Source organism: Dipodomys ordii, unplaced genomic scaffold (assembly GCF_000151885.1).
Source record: "Dipodomys ordii isolate 6190 unplaced genomic scaffold, Dord_2.0 Scaffold48, whole genome shotgun sequence".
Lineage (NCBI taxonomy): Eukaryota > Metazoa > Chordata > Mammalia > Rodentia > Heteromyidae > Dipodomys > Dipodomys ordii.
The window spans coordinates 5,227,919-5,247,582 of NW_012267264.1; the positions used below are offsets into that span (position 1 = coordinate 5,227,919).

Below are 19,664 nucleotides of genomic sequence, written 5' to 3' on the forward strand. Positions count from 1 at the left end.
TTGCCTAACGTAGGATTTGAGCATTCTTTGCTGCCTAGGTGAACTTTTGACTCAGACTGAACTGATGGTACTTTCTCTCCCTGGACACAGCATTAGTTCGAATACATTTTAAAGCCCAAGTAAGACTATCAGAGAGGTGACTTCAGCGCTGTGGGAAGCTGGGGGTATAGCCAAGTGCGATGTCAGCCCAAGGAAAGAAGCCAGTTAACAGTAGAGGAACTGAGAGGCAGAGTAGACCTTTCCGGGGCTACCACTGGCTTTCTCCACCCTTCCTTTACCATCTCCAGCTTTCCCCACCCATCCCTCTTCTAGTCAGGTGGGCAACATCCAGTTTTTATTCATGTCCACTTTTTAAGGGAAGTTAAAACACTGGTAGTAAGCATGCTTTAATTGTGGTTACATGATTATGTGAGTTTGAGAATACTATTATTGTGCTCAATTTACAATCTGTGTTATCATCCTAAAGGTGTTAAGAAACATTCAAGTAATAGGAGCCAATTTTTCTTTAACCTACTAGTTCCAAACTGACTTGCACCAGAATAGTTCTTTATGGCATTTCTATTAATATTCACAGAAGCTTCACCAGGGAGTCATTGAGTTGGGAAATGCTAGACATATGGAAGGCTTAACTGCACGGTGAAAAATGAAAAGTGCTTTGATCTCTGAAATGTGTTTAACAAATATGGAAATAGAATCATTCATATGCAAGCTCCGCATCGTATTTTTTATTTGGGAAAGCCAAGTCTCTTTTGGGCAGAATAAGTTTCCAACTCAGGGCCTCTTGTTTGCTAAGCAAGAGCTTACCACTGGGCGTACTTCTAACCCTTTTATACATGGCTATTTTTGAGATGGTGTCTTGCTTCCTGCCCAGGCTCATGCCCAGACCATGATCTTTCTGGTTTTGTTTCCTACCATAGCTAGGATATAACAGGCATATGCTAGCATATCCAGCCTCTTCCTCTGAAATGGAGGCTCACCAGTATTTTTTGCTTTGTCTAGCCTGAGCCTGTCAACTTCCTGATCTCAGTTCCCACATAGCTAGGATGACAGATAAATGCCACCATGTCCAGCTTTTGGATAAGAAAGGGTCTCATATGTATGCCAGGGCTGACAATCCTCATGATCTCAGCCTCCTAATTGGCTAGTATTGCAGGCATGAGCCACTGTTCCTGAAGAATCTTTTGTCAAAGACAAAGCTAAATTTGATCAATTTGACATGAGCAATCTGTAATTTTTTTCCTTTTTTCCACACCAGGTTAGCCAGTACACTTTTGCTATGTGCAGCTATAGAGAAAAGAAGTCTGAACCACAAGAATTAATGCAGCTTGAAGGCTACACTGTGGATTACACAGATCCCCACTCAGGTAAGTGTAAGCAGAGCCACTTTCCTGGCAGGCATGGAGGCAGAAAGGCTACAGGAAACCTATGTCTTCTCTACTTTCAAGCTCTACTTGATGAGTGGAGGTGCATTTTTCACTCAGATGACTAGGCAGAACACGAATCTTCCAATTATGTCCTTTTGAGGTTATATTTAGTCATGATTTACCTTCTCTGATATTTTAGTACAGAAATGAAATATGTAAAGTGACTGGAATAGAGAAATTGTATGAGAACATGAGCAATGCATGCATAACTTCTGTACTTCTCCTATGTATAGATGGTAAGTATGCCAGCACATGACATGTCATAATACACTATCATTTCTGTAAAGTGTGTTTATTTCATCTGACAGAGTACCACTGTCTCATGGACTTTGTGTCCCTGAGCCAGGGATGGTTTCTAAGTTGATATAGCAGCTTCATCTGTACTCTGCTTTCCTTTCAAGTTATGGATGGTGGAATCTGTGCTGCTCTTTCCCTTCAAGTTTTGGATGGTGGGTTTGATCCTCAAGAACAAATTAACTAAGCAGCTATTTTCAAATCCATTGACATCCATGAGCCAGTTAGTGAGTCTAAAACTTGCCAATTGTGCGCATATTAATACCTTTCTTTTTCCACAGGTCTTCAAGGAGGTCAGATGTTTTTTAATGCTGTTAAAGAAGGAGATACTGTAGTATTTGCCACTGATGATGAGCAGGACAGAATATTATGGGTTCAAGCCATGTATCGTGCCACAGGTCAATCTTATAAACCAGTTCCTGCAGTCCAAACCCAGAAGCTAAATCCTAAAGGAGGAACTCTCCATGCAGATGCTCAGCTTTGTAAGTTGTGCTAAAAATAATTTGATTATCAGTTAATAACCTTAATAAGATACAAAATTGAGACAAATTTATTTAGTGTTCTAGTTTACATCACTGATTCCTAATTAACTAAAATAGTTCCTATTCATTGTCATAGAATCAGTTATCTAATTTTTACATTCAGCTGGAGAAAAGGACACCTGTGTTTCTAATCATCGATGTGCCAAGCATTGGTATGTTTCTGGGAATCTCAAGAGCACATAAGAAAATAATGCAAGACTTCTCAAGTGTTACTCAGTTTGCTGAAATTTCAGCTTACAAGTCCTGTAGAAAAACGGCACGTGTTTCAAAATCAGACTTTTATTGATAGGATTCCAGAGCACCAGATGATGAAGAAATCATTTTGTACATTTGTTCTTAACAGTACCCAGTGATAATAGAGCTTTTTTCTGTTGTAGAATGATAGAGTATCATGAATGTCAAGATTCTTATTCCAAAAGCCAAATGTCATTTTTTGAGTACTATTCTAAATCAAGACCTATATGTTTTCATTTTAATTTATTTCTTTTAATTTTTTAGAAAATAATACTTTTTATTATAAAAATACTGTACAGAAGGGTTACAGTTACATGAGCAAGGTCATGAGTACATTTCCTATCAAGCATTGTTACCTCCTCCTTTGTTTTTTACCCTCCCCTCCCTCCCCTCCCACCTCCACAACTACATTCTCTTCTCCCCCCCTCCTCCCCGCCCCCCTGCCTAAATTGTAAAGTTCGTTTTTTAACATATTATCTTGTATATCTTATTGTTTTAATGGGTCAATCTGTATCCCTATTTGAGCAATTTGTTTTTCCTTTCCCTTCCCAAGCTAGAGAAGTATATATATAAGATGCAGAGCACCGGCATCAAATACAGTGAAAACGAGGTTTATACCACGGGGGAGGAACATACAAAGAAACAAAACAGCACATGGTACATTATAAATATGCAGTGTGGAGGTTCCTCAAAAGACTTTACATAGAGTTCCACTATGACCCCCCCAGCAATCCCAATTTTGGGCATTTACCCAAATGATCACAAACAAGACCATATTAACACTACCAGCACAATTATGTTTATTGCAGCATTATTTATCATAGCTAAGATATGGAACGAACCCAGATGAATAGATCAAGAAAATGTGATACACACACACACACACACACAAAATGGAATTCTATGCCTCCATTAGAAAGAATGACATTGCTCCATTTGTTAGGAAATGGACAGACCTGAAGAAAAATATATTAAGTGAAGTAAGCCAGGCCCAAAGAAACATAGGTCCTATGTTTTCCCTTATTTGAAATAACTAGTATGTGTCTGAGACAAGCAGAAAAGGTCAAAAGCTATGTACATATGACCAGATAAGATGATGTTAAGTGAAATGAACCCAAAGACAGGAACACAAGTGGCTTTTTCTTTCTTGCTATTGTTCATTTTAATTTCTTATTGATTAATTGTAAGTGTGTCATAGTGGAAAATACAGTTTCAAATGTAGCTTTAATAATTACTAAGCCAAATATCTCATCTTATTATACTCCTTTGTAAAACTTCTCTGGTTCTCCCTGTAATAAATCAATTTGCCTTTACTTTTAGCCTCAATGCTTTCTTTTAATTGTCAAGATTCCTCTCTGGGTTAGCAACATCTTGACATGCATTACTTTCTTCCTTTACTTTTCATAAGCACTCTCTCTTCTTTTATTGACACACCCTTCAGTATCATAGCTGAGTATCTTACAGGCTCTTTAGGCCAAATAAACAAAGGTGAATATAAGTTCTTTTTCATTATTTTCCCTTCAAAGCTTCACACCATCTTCATAGACTACCTTAATTCACCTGGAGCACATTTTTAAACTATTGTAAAAATTACTTAAGAATAATGGATATTAATTTTAATTGTATATCAAACATTATTATTCCTATGTTTGAATTAGTGCTATTGTCATCTTGAAAAGGGAAGCATAAGTTTATGATAGTATCTCTTTTCATTTCTGCCTAGTCCTACAAATAGGCTACAAAACAACAGTGAAGAATTTCCATACAGTTCAGTCTTAGATATCAATTCAGTCAAGACAGGACACTTCCCCTTCCCTCCTCTCCTTTCCTTATTCCCTGAGTAAACAGATAATCTGGGAGGATTATATAAAATGTAATCCCTATAAAATCATAGAAAGTAGCATCTATATCTTAAATGCTACCTGTCCATACCGGCCTAGAGTATATGGTTTATATTGTTCATAACCTTGGACCAGCCACAACGTGTGGTATTAAGGTTCATATAGGCTGTGTTCTCTTTCTTAAGTCGAAACACCTCTGCTTCCCTTACACCATGTTTAGCAGACTTTTGCACCTGGGTGCAGAATAACATGCTGAATGTTCTCAAGTAATACCACACAGTGAGGGGAACACTGGAAGGCTCATCTAGGTCTTTCTGATCCAGCCCAGCCCCAAGCATTGCTTCTCTACTTCTGTAAGTGTTGGTTGGATGTGTATCCATTGGCCATGAGTGCATGAGTACAAGACTCCATCAACACTCACCCAGAACTTTTTTATCTCTCCGTATCTTCATTTTAGTTTCTACCCTCCACCACAGCATAAAAGTAGTCATAGCTCTTACTCTAAGTCATTTTCCTCCCACTAGATGATTTATGCTATTCTTTCTTCTGATTTTATTCCTATGCAAAACTGCATATTTACAACTTTACTTTTTTTTCTGTCTCTGTAAGTCAGTCTCTCTTCCTTAGGTCAGGAACTATAATTCTATAGTGAAGCTCTTTGTCTTGGAAAGTAGTTTTTTACATGGGGATTCTGTTTTAAATTCCCATCCATGTTTCGCTGTGTGCATCTCTCTCATTCTCCTGATTGCTACATATTCTGTGCTATTCACATCTTTTTTTTCCTATTTACTCTTCCAGTGATAGATTACCTAGGTAATAGTTGTCCCGACTCTTTATTTATTCAGAACTGCTAAACTTTTGTACAATCTTCTCCACAGAGCTGTTTTTTCCTCTAGGTTAAGCCAATTTCAAAACTTTTCATTCTGGTTGTGCTGCTGTTGATTCTTACTATACGTTCTAATGGCTGCCTATGTGGAAAAATATTCTCCTCTTCCTCATCTTTTTTCCAGTAGTGGAGCTTGAACTCAGGGCCTCAAGCTCTAACTTGGCTTTTTCACTTGTGGCTGGTGCTATACCATTCTTTTTCTAGCTTTTCAATGGTTAATTGGAGAAAGAAGTCTCAAGGATCCATCAGCTCTTCTTGGCTTTGAATTCATATTCTTAGATCTTAGTTTTGTGATTATCTAAGGTTAGTGGAGTGAGCTGTTGGCATCTAGCTGAGAAAAGCTGTTTTCATTTGTTTTTGCCAGTCTGGGAGTCAAACTCAGGGCCTAGGCCCTGTCCCTAAGCTTTTCTTTATCAAGACTTGCATTCTAGCAGTTAAGCCACAGCTTCTGCTTGTGATTGGTTAATTGGAGGTAAATCTCATGGGATTTCCTGCCAAGACTGGCTTTGAACCATGATCTTCTGATCTTAGCCTCCTGAGTAGCTAGGATTAAAGGTATGAGCCAGCTGGAAAAGGCTGTCCTTATATGCTCATCTTAAGTGCTTATTTGTTATCTGATTATCATTTATCTGCTTTGTTAGTTCTCTTCAAATATTTTGCCTATTTTATAACTAGGTTCTTTTGTTCTTTCCCCCTCCTCCCTCTTCTTTCCTTCCTTCCTTCCTCCCTCCCTCCCTCCTTTCCTTCCTTCCTTCCTTCCTTCCTTCCTTCCTTCCTTCCTTCCTTCCTTCCTTCCTTCCTTTCTTTTTTCTTCAATAATAGCTCATGCTTTTGCCAGTCTTGTATCAAACTACAATCTTGCTGTCTTCACTTCCCAAGTACCTGGGATTATAGGTGTATGCTACCATGCCTAGACTGTAACAATTTTTTTCTTATTATAATCTAGTTTTGAGAGTTCCTTAAAGGCTTAATATTTATCAGATACATAATTGGAAAATATTTTCAATTCATTTGTGCTTGTCTTTTCATATCTCTTAATATCATCTTTCAAAAGAAGAAATTCTTAATTTTGCCAAGGTTCATCTGTTTATTTGTTCTTATTTGCTTTTTTTTATGTATTATGAGTCATGATGGCTTCAAACTCACAATTCTCCTGCCTTATCTTCCTACATGTTAAGATTATGGACATCTTGCTTCTATTTTCTTTAAGCAGACATACTTTTGGTGTTATTATTAAGAACTCTTTGCCTAACATAGAATCACAAAGGTTTTCTCCTGTACTGTCTTCTAGAACTATTTGTTTTAACTTTTACATTGTATACCTATTTCGAGTTAACCTTTCTACATGTTGACATGTACATCATTGCTTCTGGGTCTCAGATGGATACTCATGAATTGGAAAGGTTATTACCCACTTAGTTGGCTTTGTACATTCGCCAAAATCAACTGACAATATGAGTTTACTTTTGATCAAGTTGTTTATCTTGGTATTGTCTCAATTATGGAAGCTTTGTAACTCTTAGAATTGTGGGTGTAAGCCCTCCAAGTTGAGTCTTTTTTGAAGATGTCCTGCCTATTTTGCCCTTTGCATTTTTTTCTTGTATAGTTTGCTTTGTGAACAATTCCTTGTGACTTTTCATATATTATAGTCCTTTCAGTAATTATTTCTCTCAACTTCTTTTACATGTGTAAAGTCTTTGTTTACCTGCATTTGAAAGATACTTTTTGTACATTAAAGATAATTTCTCACCTTTCTTCTAGCTTGTATTTTGTTTATCCTATGAGATGTGTTGTCATTTGGATTTGTTCATCTATACAAGTTTTCTTTTTTTTCTTTCTAATTGCTATAAAGATCTTCTTTATGATGAAAGTTTCTGAAAAAGCATAGTATAATTTCTTATTGTAGGTTTCTTCATGAAAATATCATGAAGCTTTGCTCAGACATGCAGATAAATGGCTCTAGCCTTTTGTGCTTTGCATCTAAGTTTTGTTGAGTAGAAGAAGCTGTCTTTAATCTCAGCTTAGAATTCTCCACTTCTGGACCACAAACCTTAACATTCTAAATAATAAGCTATGAATTATGAGATTTTTATATGGTGACTGCTGGAAACAAGCCGGATTCCAGGCTGTGTGAAATTTGGACACCCTTGTCATTACTCCTGAACACTGATTTCTCCCTACTCTCATACTTCGCACATATGCATGAACTGATCTAAGCTCTGCAGGAGGTACAGGTAGCAGGATCATGGTCTAAATCTGGCCTCAGACAAAAACAAAAATCTATCTGAAAAATGGACTGAGGAGTGTTACAGAACGGCGGAACAAGCATAAGGCCTTAAAACCCAGTACTGCCAAAAGAAAAGGAAACTTTTTTCTTCCTGATCAAGAGAATGCTATTCCTGACCTCCATCAGAGAATTGCCACTGAATTGCCCCTAATTAGCTTTAGTTCAGAGCCTTCCTTCCCGGCTCAGCTGCTTTAGCATTCTTTCTTCTCCTTTCCAGATAGTCTGTCAGATCCACCTTTGGACTCATCCGTAGAAATTGAGAAAGTAATATAAAATTTAAACAGCTACTCATATAATATGTGTGCATGTGTGTATACCTAACTTATTTAAATATTCTCTCTCCTTTCTTTGCTGACCTGTAGCTGGTAAAGGTAAGTATTTCTGTTCTTTTCATTCTCTTTTTTTTTTTAATATTTTACAATGATTGTCTTGATTCTATGCTTGACTAATTCATGATCTAGATTATAGGGTCAGTGTCCTACCCTGTGGTCTAGTTCAGAACATTTACATCAGCTTTGTCATTTATACAATTTGAATATGTATTTTCTACACTGGAATAGTAGACACAACCTCTCATAAAGCATTTATGCAGGTACAAAAAATGGTTACAAAGACTTAATAACTTGCCAAAAAATAGTATATTTTAAGTGAAGAAAAAGCTTCATTATACACATAACATTATTTTTACTATGTTAACAAGCTTATTTATAAAATAAAAGAATAGGAAGATTCATATCTTACATTCTCATGGTTGATGAGTTTCATTGGAAGGCCTTATTGCTGCCTTTTTATTTCCTGAGTTCTATTTGAAGTATGTTATTTTACACCGTTCGTGAAAAACACAAGTTTTGAAATGAAACACATTGAATGTTAAAGAATAGTCAAAACAAAAGTCATAAATCTACAAAATTGAATTTATGAGAAGAAACCTTGTCTTTTTGAAGCTATAACTACAAATACATATTTATAGATATAAATGCTAACAGAATATATGCTACTCCTTTCTTTTCATGATTCAGTAGGTATATAACTTCTTGGGAAGTATGATGAGCTGAAGGGTTGACTGATGTACTACTTACAACTTTTCCCATTTCTAACATGTACACTCCCTCTCCAGACTGACATGCATGTTTTCCTTACCTTTGTTTGCTCCCTCTGTCCCAAAACATTCCATATGGGCTGGGAAGGTGGTAGAGTGCTTGCCTTGCATGCATGAGGCCCTGGGTTCGATTCCTCAGCACCACATAAGCAAAAAAGAAAAAAGCCGGAAGTGGCACTGTGGCTCAAGTGGTAGAGTGCTAGCCTTGAGCTGAAGAGCTGAGGGACAGTGCCCAGGCCCAGAGTTCAGGCCCCATGACCAGACCCAAAAAAAACAAAAACAAAAAAAACCCCAAAACATTCCATATTTCATTTTCTCTTAGTGATCTGGGAACATGAGACAATGCATATGCACATGGTACAGGATCATGCAGTATCTGATTTTCAATAATAAATTAATGTCTAAAGTGAATTACCAAAGCTTCCATCTTTTTTATTTTTAGGCTAAATATTTTATATCATTAAATAGAAGTATAAACTTCCACTTAATTTCATGAATTTACTTTTCTGATGCATCTAGCATGTAACATTCCACACTCCATAGTGGAAGCATTTGCCTTCCTTTACATTGAGTATATTTTTTTGTCAATTATCCATATTGGTTTGCTTTTGCTTATTTGCAATTCCAGTTCTCTATGTATCGATTTCACTTTATATATGAAAATATTGCTTCTGTGTTATTATTAACTACAGAAAACAGATATATAAATCCATATGTCAGGATCATTTTTTTTAGTTATCCTTAAGTGGCTGTATAAAGGGGTTTCAGTTCAACATGTCAGTTTGAGAGTACAATTCATCTTGATCAATGTCACCCCATTTTGAGCAAAGCAACAAAAATCTAAAAAGGCAGGCACCAGTGCCTCACGCCTATAATCCTAGCTACTCAGAAAGCTGAGATCTGAGGATCATAGTTCAAAACCAGCCTGGGCAGGAAAGGCTGTGAGATTTATTTCCAATTAACTACCAGAAAAACTTGGAAGTGGAGCTGTGCTTCAAGTGGTGAAGTGCTTATATTGAGAAAAATGGCTCACGGATAGTACTGGGCCCTGAATTCAAGCCTCAGACCCAGCCCCCCTAAAAAAGAAAAGCAAAAAATTGATTTGTTTCCATAACTGAATTTTGAACAAATGACATATCAACCATTACTATTTGGTCTTCACTAGAAAACATGCATAAAAAACAAGAATGCATTGACTGGGAGGGTCAATCAGGGGACTTGAACTCAAGGTTTGGATGCTGTCCTTGAGCTCTTTTGCTCAAGGCTAGTGTTCAACCACTTTGAACCACAGTGCCACTTCAGGTCTTCTGGTGGTTAACTGGTGATAGCAGTCTCACCAACTTTCTTCCCAAGGCTGGTTTTGAGCGGCGATCATCAGCTCTCTGCTTCTTGAGTAGCTAGGGTTACAGGTGTGAGCTACCAGCACCTGGCTAGATCTACATAAAATTTTAAAACTTAAACCACTTCTAATTAAATGCCACATAGCTGATAATAGAAACAGAAGTGGTACCCCCTCCCTTGGGGCACTTTTAAATTCTTGCAAGTTTTTAAGCTCTCTGAGAGTTTGTTGTAAAGAAATATACAACCAAGAATGAATAGTAGTATTTGCACCTGCAGGCAAGCCTGCTAGACAGGGAAGGATGCATTGCATTTCAGTCAGTTCATTTGCTACTTTAGTTATGCCCAAAATTTTACAGAGGAGACCTGCTCCTGGCTAGGAGCTTCTTCTTGGGCCTTATAATATGCTTGAGTCCCACTTCTGCATCCCTCAGTGATCTCAGCAACGGCGATTGAATCCTCCAGAGCACCTCTTTCCCCCCTTCTGTCCTTTCCCGTCTGATTGTCCACAATCAGAGCGCGTGGAGGAAGCAGAAACAGCAACAAACAAAAGCAGCAACATTAGAAATGGTTGAAAACAGGGGAAGCATCTCACATTCTGAACTCTGTTTTAGATGCCTTCTTGAGAATTTGGGCTCTGCAGTGCACAGTGCTGGCTGACCGTGGTCAGTACCTCCCAAACTTCCTCCTTCCCCACAGTGGATGGAGGACATTAGAGTGCTGATAAGTGCTTGCAACCATTGCTATATAGGCTTGCTAGTTTCAAATCAATGTTAACAGTTTAAACGGATACCTTCAACCCCATATCCTTTCTCCCAGACTCCCTACAGCTATTACTCTAATGAGAAATTTATATGTTCAAGTTTCACTTGAATAAAACCTCTGTAACTTCTTAAATCTTGAGCAAATACTAATCTTTCTCCATTTAAGCTTTATTCTGTCCACTGTTAGCACACCTGGTGACAGAACCACCTGAAGATGCCGAAGCATATATCCAACGGTTGCCACAGAAACTGCATCAACAGCCTCAGTTACCGCGTCCCACATCTGTAGTTAGTCCACAGGTTAATCATCACAATTTTGACAGAATTGTGGCACATTATTTAAGCTCATTTCTCCTTAGCTTGATTTCATTGTTTTCTTACATTGACTCAGAAGATAAACTGAACTGAAACTTGCCATTATAAGAGAACATTTAAATGGTACCATGAATAGTTCTCTATTAAAAATTTGGCATTCTAACAACTATTATTTGAAGATAATCTGATAGTACCTATTTTAAAGTACCAAATTTGGTCATGCTAATTGATTGAAAGCAGGTTTTTCGGATGATGCCTCTTTTTTGTCTGTTTTCTTTTCGCAGTCCTGGGGGAGTGAACACAGGCCTTATACTTCTCGGACAAGTGCTCTGCCATTTGAGCCACAGTGCCAGGCCTTCTGTGTCTTTATGCATAAAATGTAAGCCAGGCATTGGTGGCTTTCCTGCCTGTATTCCTAGTTACTCAGGGGGATCTGAGAATTATCGGGGTAAGCTAGCCTGGGCAGAAAAGTCCAAGGGACTGATCTTCAATTAACCAGTAAAAATCTGGGTCCAAGGTATGACTCAAGATATAAAGAGGTGAAAAAAAAAAGTAGCATGCCAGCCGGGCAAGTTTGAGGCCCTGAGTTCAAATCTCAGTACTGAGGGTTGGAGGATAAAGTAAAATATAAATATGTTATGGCAACATAAAACTATGTAAAAATGTGCTTTTATGAAAACAAAAAAACTATACAAAATATAATGGTAATTGACTTCCTGCTTAACTTTACTTCATGAGAGAATTTTAAAATCAAAGATGTATAGGGGAAGAAATCTAAGGATGTAGGTCAAAGTGAACAAGGTTGCTTAACTGATATATATGATGAACAAGTGTAGAGTATAGTGTCAGAAATGAACAGAACTGGACTTAATAAAATAGCCAGGCTGGAGGTGGAGCGCTCCATATGATAGCACTTGCCTTAGCATTATGGCAAAAGGAAAAAAAAAGTTGCATTACATTAGCTGCTTTTGGTAACTTAAGTAGATTTTAGCAGCTGTTATCACACAAGAGTAACAAATTGAGGTATATGTTGATATGTTTCATGTTAGTAACCATTTGTGTATTCTCTAACATCATATTGTTAAACTCAAATATGTAAAATAACGTGTACTCTAAAAACAAGAAAGAAGGAATAGAGATACAGCTCAGTGGTAGAGCACTTACCTAGCAAGTATAAGTCCAGAGTTCTATGTTCTATGCCTAGCACCAAATAAATAAAGAAAAGTAAGAGAGAAACTCTCAATATTGTACATCAACTTCTCTCCTCAAGTCTTAATGCTATTGTAATGCACTTTACTTTCTGATATATTTTATTCATTAGTATGTTTTACTATTATTTTTGTTTAACACAAGGACAACAAAGTAAAGCAAGTGTTCATTATAAATAAAGTTGTACTGAAAACAAAGGAAAAGATTTCTGTCATAAGAAGGTCAAAATTATGGCCTTAATTTTTTATTTAATAAAATCATGAACACCAAAATTCTAGTAGTACATACTTCTCATCAAAAGTTTTGAGTGCACTTGTCTGACAGGGAAAGAAGAGAGATTTAGGTCTTTACAGCCTGGGTTTTGAAGGTGAAATAATCCCTAAGAACACATTTCAATTTCAGAAAACAATGGCCTTAAAAAGATTGCTGGTTCTCTCTCTCTCTCTCTCTCTCTCTCTCTCTCTGTGGGTGTGTGTGTGTGTGTGTGTGTGTGTATGCGCACGTGCACACTCACCCCAATACTGGGGTCTTGAATTCAAGGGCATGCACAATGTCCCTGACCCTTACCTTTTTTGCTCAAAGCTAACACTACCCCTTGAGCCACAGCTTCACTTCTGGCTTCTGGGTTGTTATTTGGAGATAAGATGTACAAGACAGTATGTTGAAAACGAACTTTACAACCTCGGGGAAGGGGGTGGGAAGAGTTGGGGAGGTAGGGAGGTGGGGAGGGAAAGGATGGTAGGGGAAAAACAAAGAAGGAGGTAACGATGCTCCATAGGAAATGTGTATTCCTTACCTTACTCATGTAACTGTAACCCATTGTATAGTATCTTTACAATAAAAATATATATTAAAAAAAAAAAGATTCTCAAGGACTTCCCTTCCCAGGCTGGCTTTAAACAATTCTCAGAGAAGTAATTTGGATCACAGGCATGAACCACCCAAACCTGGCTTCATTTTCTTTTATAAGTGAAGATTTTAGACTGTTTCATTTTTCTCAATGTCAAACTAGAGTTTATACTTTTGACTTAAAATGAATACAATTTTTATCACTAATCTAATTGTTTTAAAAGTAATTTTCCATCCATGTGTTCATTTGTCGTGTTAGTAAATAATACAGTTTCAAGTTGTATTTCATGAAGAAATGACTTTTTTTAAATCCAAAAACTAATTTAATTTTAGAAGTGAACTTTAGTCTCGTTTTCTCCAAAAACTCATTTTTTATTTAAAGACTGCCGATTTTTTAGAAGAAAAATTGCTCCTGTAAACCATTAGAGTAAAAGAACAGTGAAATTTTCCTCATAAATTTGTTATATTCTGTTCTCAACAGACAAGCTATTAAAGAGTGTTATTTTTAACTGCTTGGTCTGACCTTCTTTTGGGGAGGAACTAATGAATCAAATTCAGCAGATGTTTTCTATAACTAAGATTGTTTCATAAAAGTAATACTAAAAGCATTTTCAGATTTTGAAAACTGAAAACTGTATGATAAGTTCATTAACATAAAATGATCTTCCATGTTTTAATGTACTTCTCCTATTTTAATATCCTATCTGACTCATTATTTTTTTCAGATTTTTATATATTTAACTATATTAAAATACTTTCTGGGAGAAAAATAAAAGACAAGGAGGAGTTCAATTGTCTCGTTTCCTGGTTTAGAAAAAGCAGTCTAATTTTTGTATTCATCCAGTAAATACTGATTTAGCCAGTGTAATGCATATAATAGTTCAGGAAGTAATCATTAAATATAAAGGAAAATATCTGCTGCTTTATCCATGGATCACAGTATCATTTCTCATGTCTTCAGTGAACTGTCATCCATGGCTTCCTTGCCATGTTCACCTTTCGATAACCATTATCAATGTGGAACATACATTAGTTTCTTATCTTTTTTGAAAATGTGGTTTCTGAAGACCCTTCAGCTTGAATTATGTAGTTCTCCCATCCATGGATATGGCTGAGAGTTGAACTTGACATGGATCAATAGGATCTGGGCTAAATATCTAAATGTGACTGATTATGTTAGCATCATGTCCACAGATCAATATTGAGTTTTATTATGAGCCTGACTCTATAATTGGGTTTAATCAATAAACTTTTGTCTCTTTCCCTTTACAGTTTTAGGGTTGTACAACGTAGATTTTAGAAGCTACACTTAGCTTTCATTTAGAACTGCTTTTCTTGTGATGACAGGAAAGACATCTATGTATGAGTTTTAAGGAACAATGGCACTTCAGCTTTGCCATTGTGAGAAGAGTCTACTTTTATCCTGATAACTGATTGCTTGCCCAATATGCAGTCTTTTTTAGCAGAGCTAATGTAGTAACACCCCAGCACTCCTTTTAGTAGTGTGTGGCTTTTTCTCGATATATTTAGTAAATCACATTGAAGACTTTGACAAAACATACCATTAATGAAAGCAATCATAAAAGCTTGCCTTTTGATAAACCCGCAGGGTCTATAGGCATTGAAAGATGCAATCTGTAAAGAACAATAAACGTGGACCTTTGATTGAAGTGCCATTTGGGACGTTTTGCTTTGTCTGCATATTTGCACAAACATGATGCTCCCTTTTTTATGTCTCTTAAACTTGAAGCTTGAGAGAGTTCATTGCCATTTCTGCATTAAGGTTGGTCCCATTAAGAGCTCCATACAAAAAAGGAAGACTGGAACTGATCCAGCTGAAGCTTGTGTGTTCATTTCTGCCCCAGTTTGCCATTTGGAAAGCAGGCTTCCGGCCATGATTGCTGCTTTTCATCAGTAGACCTAGGTTTTTTTCCAGTCCTTGCCTTCAGTAAATATATTTTAAGTAGACTGACTTTGCTTCAAGTCGAAGAATAAGATTATCCCTCTGATAGGTATTAGAAATAATTTGAAGGAAAATAGTATCTCTTTGTTCCCAATGATTTGTGAATTGTATTTACATGATGCTTTAATTTGGATTTCAAGAATTTGCAAGTTATATTAATCTGCTGGATTCTCTGTATCATGTTTTATTTGATAGCAGATATTGTTCTTTTACCCTGAGGCATGTGCTCTATGTTCTTCAAAAACTGTATTTACCATTAAACAAAAAATAAAATGTACTATCAATGTTTTTTTTCTGAATTTACAGATGCAGACCGTTTTCAGAAACATGGTATGGATGAGTTTATTTCTGCTAGTCCTTGCAAGCTTGACCACGCCTTCCTTTTTAGAATACTCCAGAGACAGACATTGGATCACAGACTGAATGATTCCTACTCTTGTTTGGTGAGCAAATTCTCTCTAATCACCTATATATTAGAATAAAAAACTTACGAAACAGAGAAATACTTATTATAAACTAATATTTTATTCCTGACTCATTTAATAACAAGTCAGATCAAGTGATAAAGGATTCCAATTGATTGCTTCTTAATTTAGAGATTATATATTCTTGAAGACCACTGCTGTGCCACTCAATAGAGAAGGGAATTAGACTCAAATAGATACTGAACTGTGTTTTACCTGATTTTTCAAAGAAGATAACATGATAGCAAAAAGCTTTAAATAAAGATTGGGGGGGAAAAATAAAGAAACTTCTATTATAGGATTTATTACTACCTGCCCAGACATTAAAGTTTATATTTTCTTCCCCAGATGCAGATACCTTGCAAAATTTTCCCTTTAATTTTTAAAAGAACAACCCAAGTGATAGAAACACACCCAAATTCTCATTCCCTCTCTCTCTCTCTCTCTTTCTCTCTCTCTCTCTCTCTCTCTCTCTCTCACACACACACACACACACACACACACACATACAGAGTGGAAGGAACAACATGGTAGACTTATTCAAAGTTTCATCTCATCTCCAAATGAAGGGGTATTACGTAGCTAACATGAAGCCTGGTCTTATCTTGAAAGTATAATCACAATTGAAAATAAAAAATGCCATTTCTATTTAAAAGAAAGCTTGACACCATCAAATGTAATGATTAAACTTTATAGTCTAAGAATCCTAGGTGCCGTTCCAAATGTTAAATATTGAGAATGGACATTTCTGTGCATTTTTTCCCAGCCAGAATAGGCCTCTTTATATTGCCACTTGAGTTTCTTAAACAATGAACATTAGTAACTAAATGCAGTGTTATATTCTCTTTAAAGTAAGAGGTTAGACAGTTATGAGGGATACCTTGAGGAGATGAGGAAATTGATTTACACTATGATCACGTTAAGTTTTCATTAATTTATTTATGAAATAGTTATTAATTAGTATCCTATAAGTAACAAGCAGATTCAACTGAAATTTTGAAGTTGCAGGGAAAATAAGATAAATGATCACAGAGTCCCATGAAATCTGTCCTTGTATAGGTACACATGAAGAGAACACCAATAAGAGACAAGTGCCATGTAGGTTCCGCTCAGAGTGATTTGTTAATGCTAGTGATGCCATCACCAAAAGTTGTTTCCATCTTACTGATTACCCCATGTTTCAGTGATGATGATACTGAAGGGTGACTTCTACTCCACCTAGCTAGGAGTGAGCATAATGCAAACAGAGCTGCACACTGCATGTAAATCATGGTTCACCAGCTAATTTGCATTGTCATCTTAGCCAATTCACTTAACATCCCTTTACTTTTATCTGTAATACACAAACCACACTACCTACCATGCATAAAGTGGATGCCTTTACTACCTCCACAGTAGTGAAGGATTCTGCTGGTCTTTTTTTCCCCCTGTTCCTCTATTTCTTTAAAGCCTTCTCTTTTCTTTTCTGTCTCTTCTTTAACTCTTTTTCATGAATTTCCTGCCTCATTTTAAAACTGTCACGTCTTTTTCTTTGTGTTTTTTAACTAACTGTGCAAATTAATCTAGTCAGTGAAGGTATTTTATGAACCAGGTCTACCTAACCCTGCCCTCTAAACCAAGCAGGCTGCCAGCTGCTTCAGTTGGCAACTAAAGCACTCACCCAGCCCAATCTCTCATTTCAGGAGGACAAGAATCTACTATTGGAGAATATTTATCTCTGCTATAGTCATCATAGAAACACAGAATTAGAGGAATATCTGAAATGGTATTTTAAGTACATTCACAGCTAAAATTACTGAAATGTCGGTTGAGTACCATTTACGAAATGCTTTCAGAAAATAGGTAATGGGGACTAGGAATGTGGCTAGTGGTAGAGTGCTTGCCTAGAAAATAGGTAATGGCTAAAGTAGCCTCTGCTTGGCTCTTCTCTTTACAGTTGATTTACAAAGAGATTGAAGTTTGTAGAATATCCTTCTTTGTGACTGGCAAATGGAAATCATTGACTAAATTAGAGTAGCTTTGAATGTCAGTGGAGAACAAGTTGCCCACTCATTGTTCCCTGACTCATTGTCCCAAGGATCAAGAGAGAATATTAAGTTGCCAGTATCCCAAATTAGCTCCAAAATGGAGTATATTAAATCTTGTGAAAAAGTCCAAAAAACACATCACCAATAAATACCTAAAGATTCTCTCTTTCAGCTGTTTCTGATAATGCCTGCTAGTGCCTATAGAAAGGAAACTCAGTATTTATTGATGAGAACATTTTTTTTTTCTTTTGCAGGGTTGGTTTAGCCCTGGCCAGGTCTTTGTCCTAGATGAGTATTGTGCCCGCTATGGTGTGAGAGGTTGTCACAGACATCTCTGCTACCTTACTGAGCTGATGGAACATTCAGAAAACGGTGCTGTCATTGACCCAACCCTGCTCCATTACAGCTTTGCATTCTGTGCCTCTCACGTGCACGGCAACAGGTATTTTGACTTGCAAATGCACAGTGAAAGGTATAGGGTTGACTGGGAGAGAGAGAGAGAGAGAGAGAGAGAGAAATATGCTTTAGCATTATCACCTAGTAACGGATTTTAAATAGCAAATACTTCTTATAAGGAAAAAAAATGAAGGAAAAATGTACATCAATATGCTATTGAATTAGGTGAGCTGCACTTTACATTTCTTTTTGCTGTAAAAAAAAAAAGCCACTTGAGAGATAGAGGAGGAAAAAAAATATATGAGAGTAGAAATTGTCTAGGAGTTCTTCTGCACTAGCTGGTATGGAGATCTTTAGAGTTTTAAGTGTTTGATGGTTCTATTGTCATGCATATGTGTTCCTGAGGGGGATTTGTTGATAGCTCTGTGCATGTTTAATGATCCTTGCTGTTCTATGTGGAGTAATTGTTCACTGATAAAGCAAAATAAATTATGGGATTTAGCTGAGCACTGGGATCTCAAACCTGGAAATCTAGCTACTCCATAGAGGCTGAGATCTGAGGATCACAGTTCCAAGTCAGCCCAGGCAGGAAAATCAGTATCTTCAATTAACCAGAAAAAAGCTAGAATTGGGGATGTGGTTCAAGTGGTAGAGAGCCAGACTTGAGTGGAAAAAGTTTAGGGACAGCTCCAAGCCCAGAGTTTAAATCCCAGTACCAACACACACACACACACACACACACACACAAATTATGGATTTTATGACACATCTCCTTCAAGTCCTTCCCCTCCTGTTTCAGAGATTTCACTCTTTCACAGATTCACCCATGACCTCCCCATATGCAGTTAATTTCAACTCAATTCTCCTAAACTGCACTCTGCTAAAACTCAGCAGCTGGAATACTTTGTTGATACATTCACCTCCCCTTGTAGAAAACATAACATTTCAGTAAATCAGGTCCAATTCCTATTGGAGCTCTTAGCATGCTGCCTGGCAAAAAGTGTAACACGATGGTCACTGAGTAAGTGTTTAATAATAATTTGATGAATGAATGGATGGCTTCATATGAGTTTGTCACTTCCATTAATGGCCTATTGGTTTTCAACTTACCTTTTTTTATTTTATTCCCTAATCCCAATTAGTAGCCAATGTCAGTGTTCTATCTCCATAGTACCCTTTAATTTCTCTCTTTTTTAAAAAAAATTTCTACTGACCTACCCTAATTCTGGCTTTCCTTTCTCTCTTGTCTATACAAGTTTATTTATCTCCCTACTGTTTATTTTCTCCTAGGAGAACTCAGTCAGTCATCCTCATAACTACAGCCTGACTTTCCCTAGAACTTTTTTTCTCCAAAAAAATCTATAATTTCAATTTGATTATTCAAACAGATACTACATCATTGTGCCACCATTTTCCTACTGGCATCCTATCCTGTCTTAGAAATCTTATTTAAATATTGTCTTATCTCAAATAATCAATGTTTGTTTCCCCATTTGGGAAAAATTGTAAAATTTGGTGAAATCCCTGTAGCTGTCACTTCTCAGTCCACATAAGATCCTAGCCTTAGACTCTGTTTAGGCTGTTGATTCATTCCAAAGCCCAGTCTGCTTGGAAATTCAGAAAATGTTGCTAGTTTGGCCTTTATATTTACTTTTGTTGTTGCTGCCATTATCCCAACAACCCTATGTACTCAGCATATGGAAGTATGAGGGGCAGTCATGTTAGCTAATCT

General features: G+C 36.8%; 1 protein-coding gene across 1 annotated transcript in view; it reads left to right on the forward strand.

The window, feature by feature from the left end:
• Cadps2 (Ca++-dependent secretion activator 2) overlaps positions 1-19,664 on the forward strand; it is a 436,304-nt gene that overhangs the window by 289,243 nt on the left and 127,397 nt on the right. Inside the window, exons 11-14 of the mRNA XM_013019914.1 lie at positions 1,256-1,364; positions 2,000-2,200; positions 15,352-15,488; positions 17,791-17,978. Of these exons, the coding sequence (XP_012875368.1) occupies positions 1,256-1,364; positions 2,000-2,200; positions 15,352-15,488; positions 17,791-17,978 (635 nt within the window). The remainder of the gene's footprint in view (positions 1-1,255; positions 1,365-1,999; positions 2,201-15,351; positions 15,489-17,790; positions 17,979-19,664) is intronic.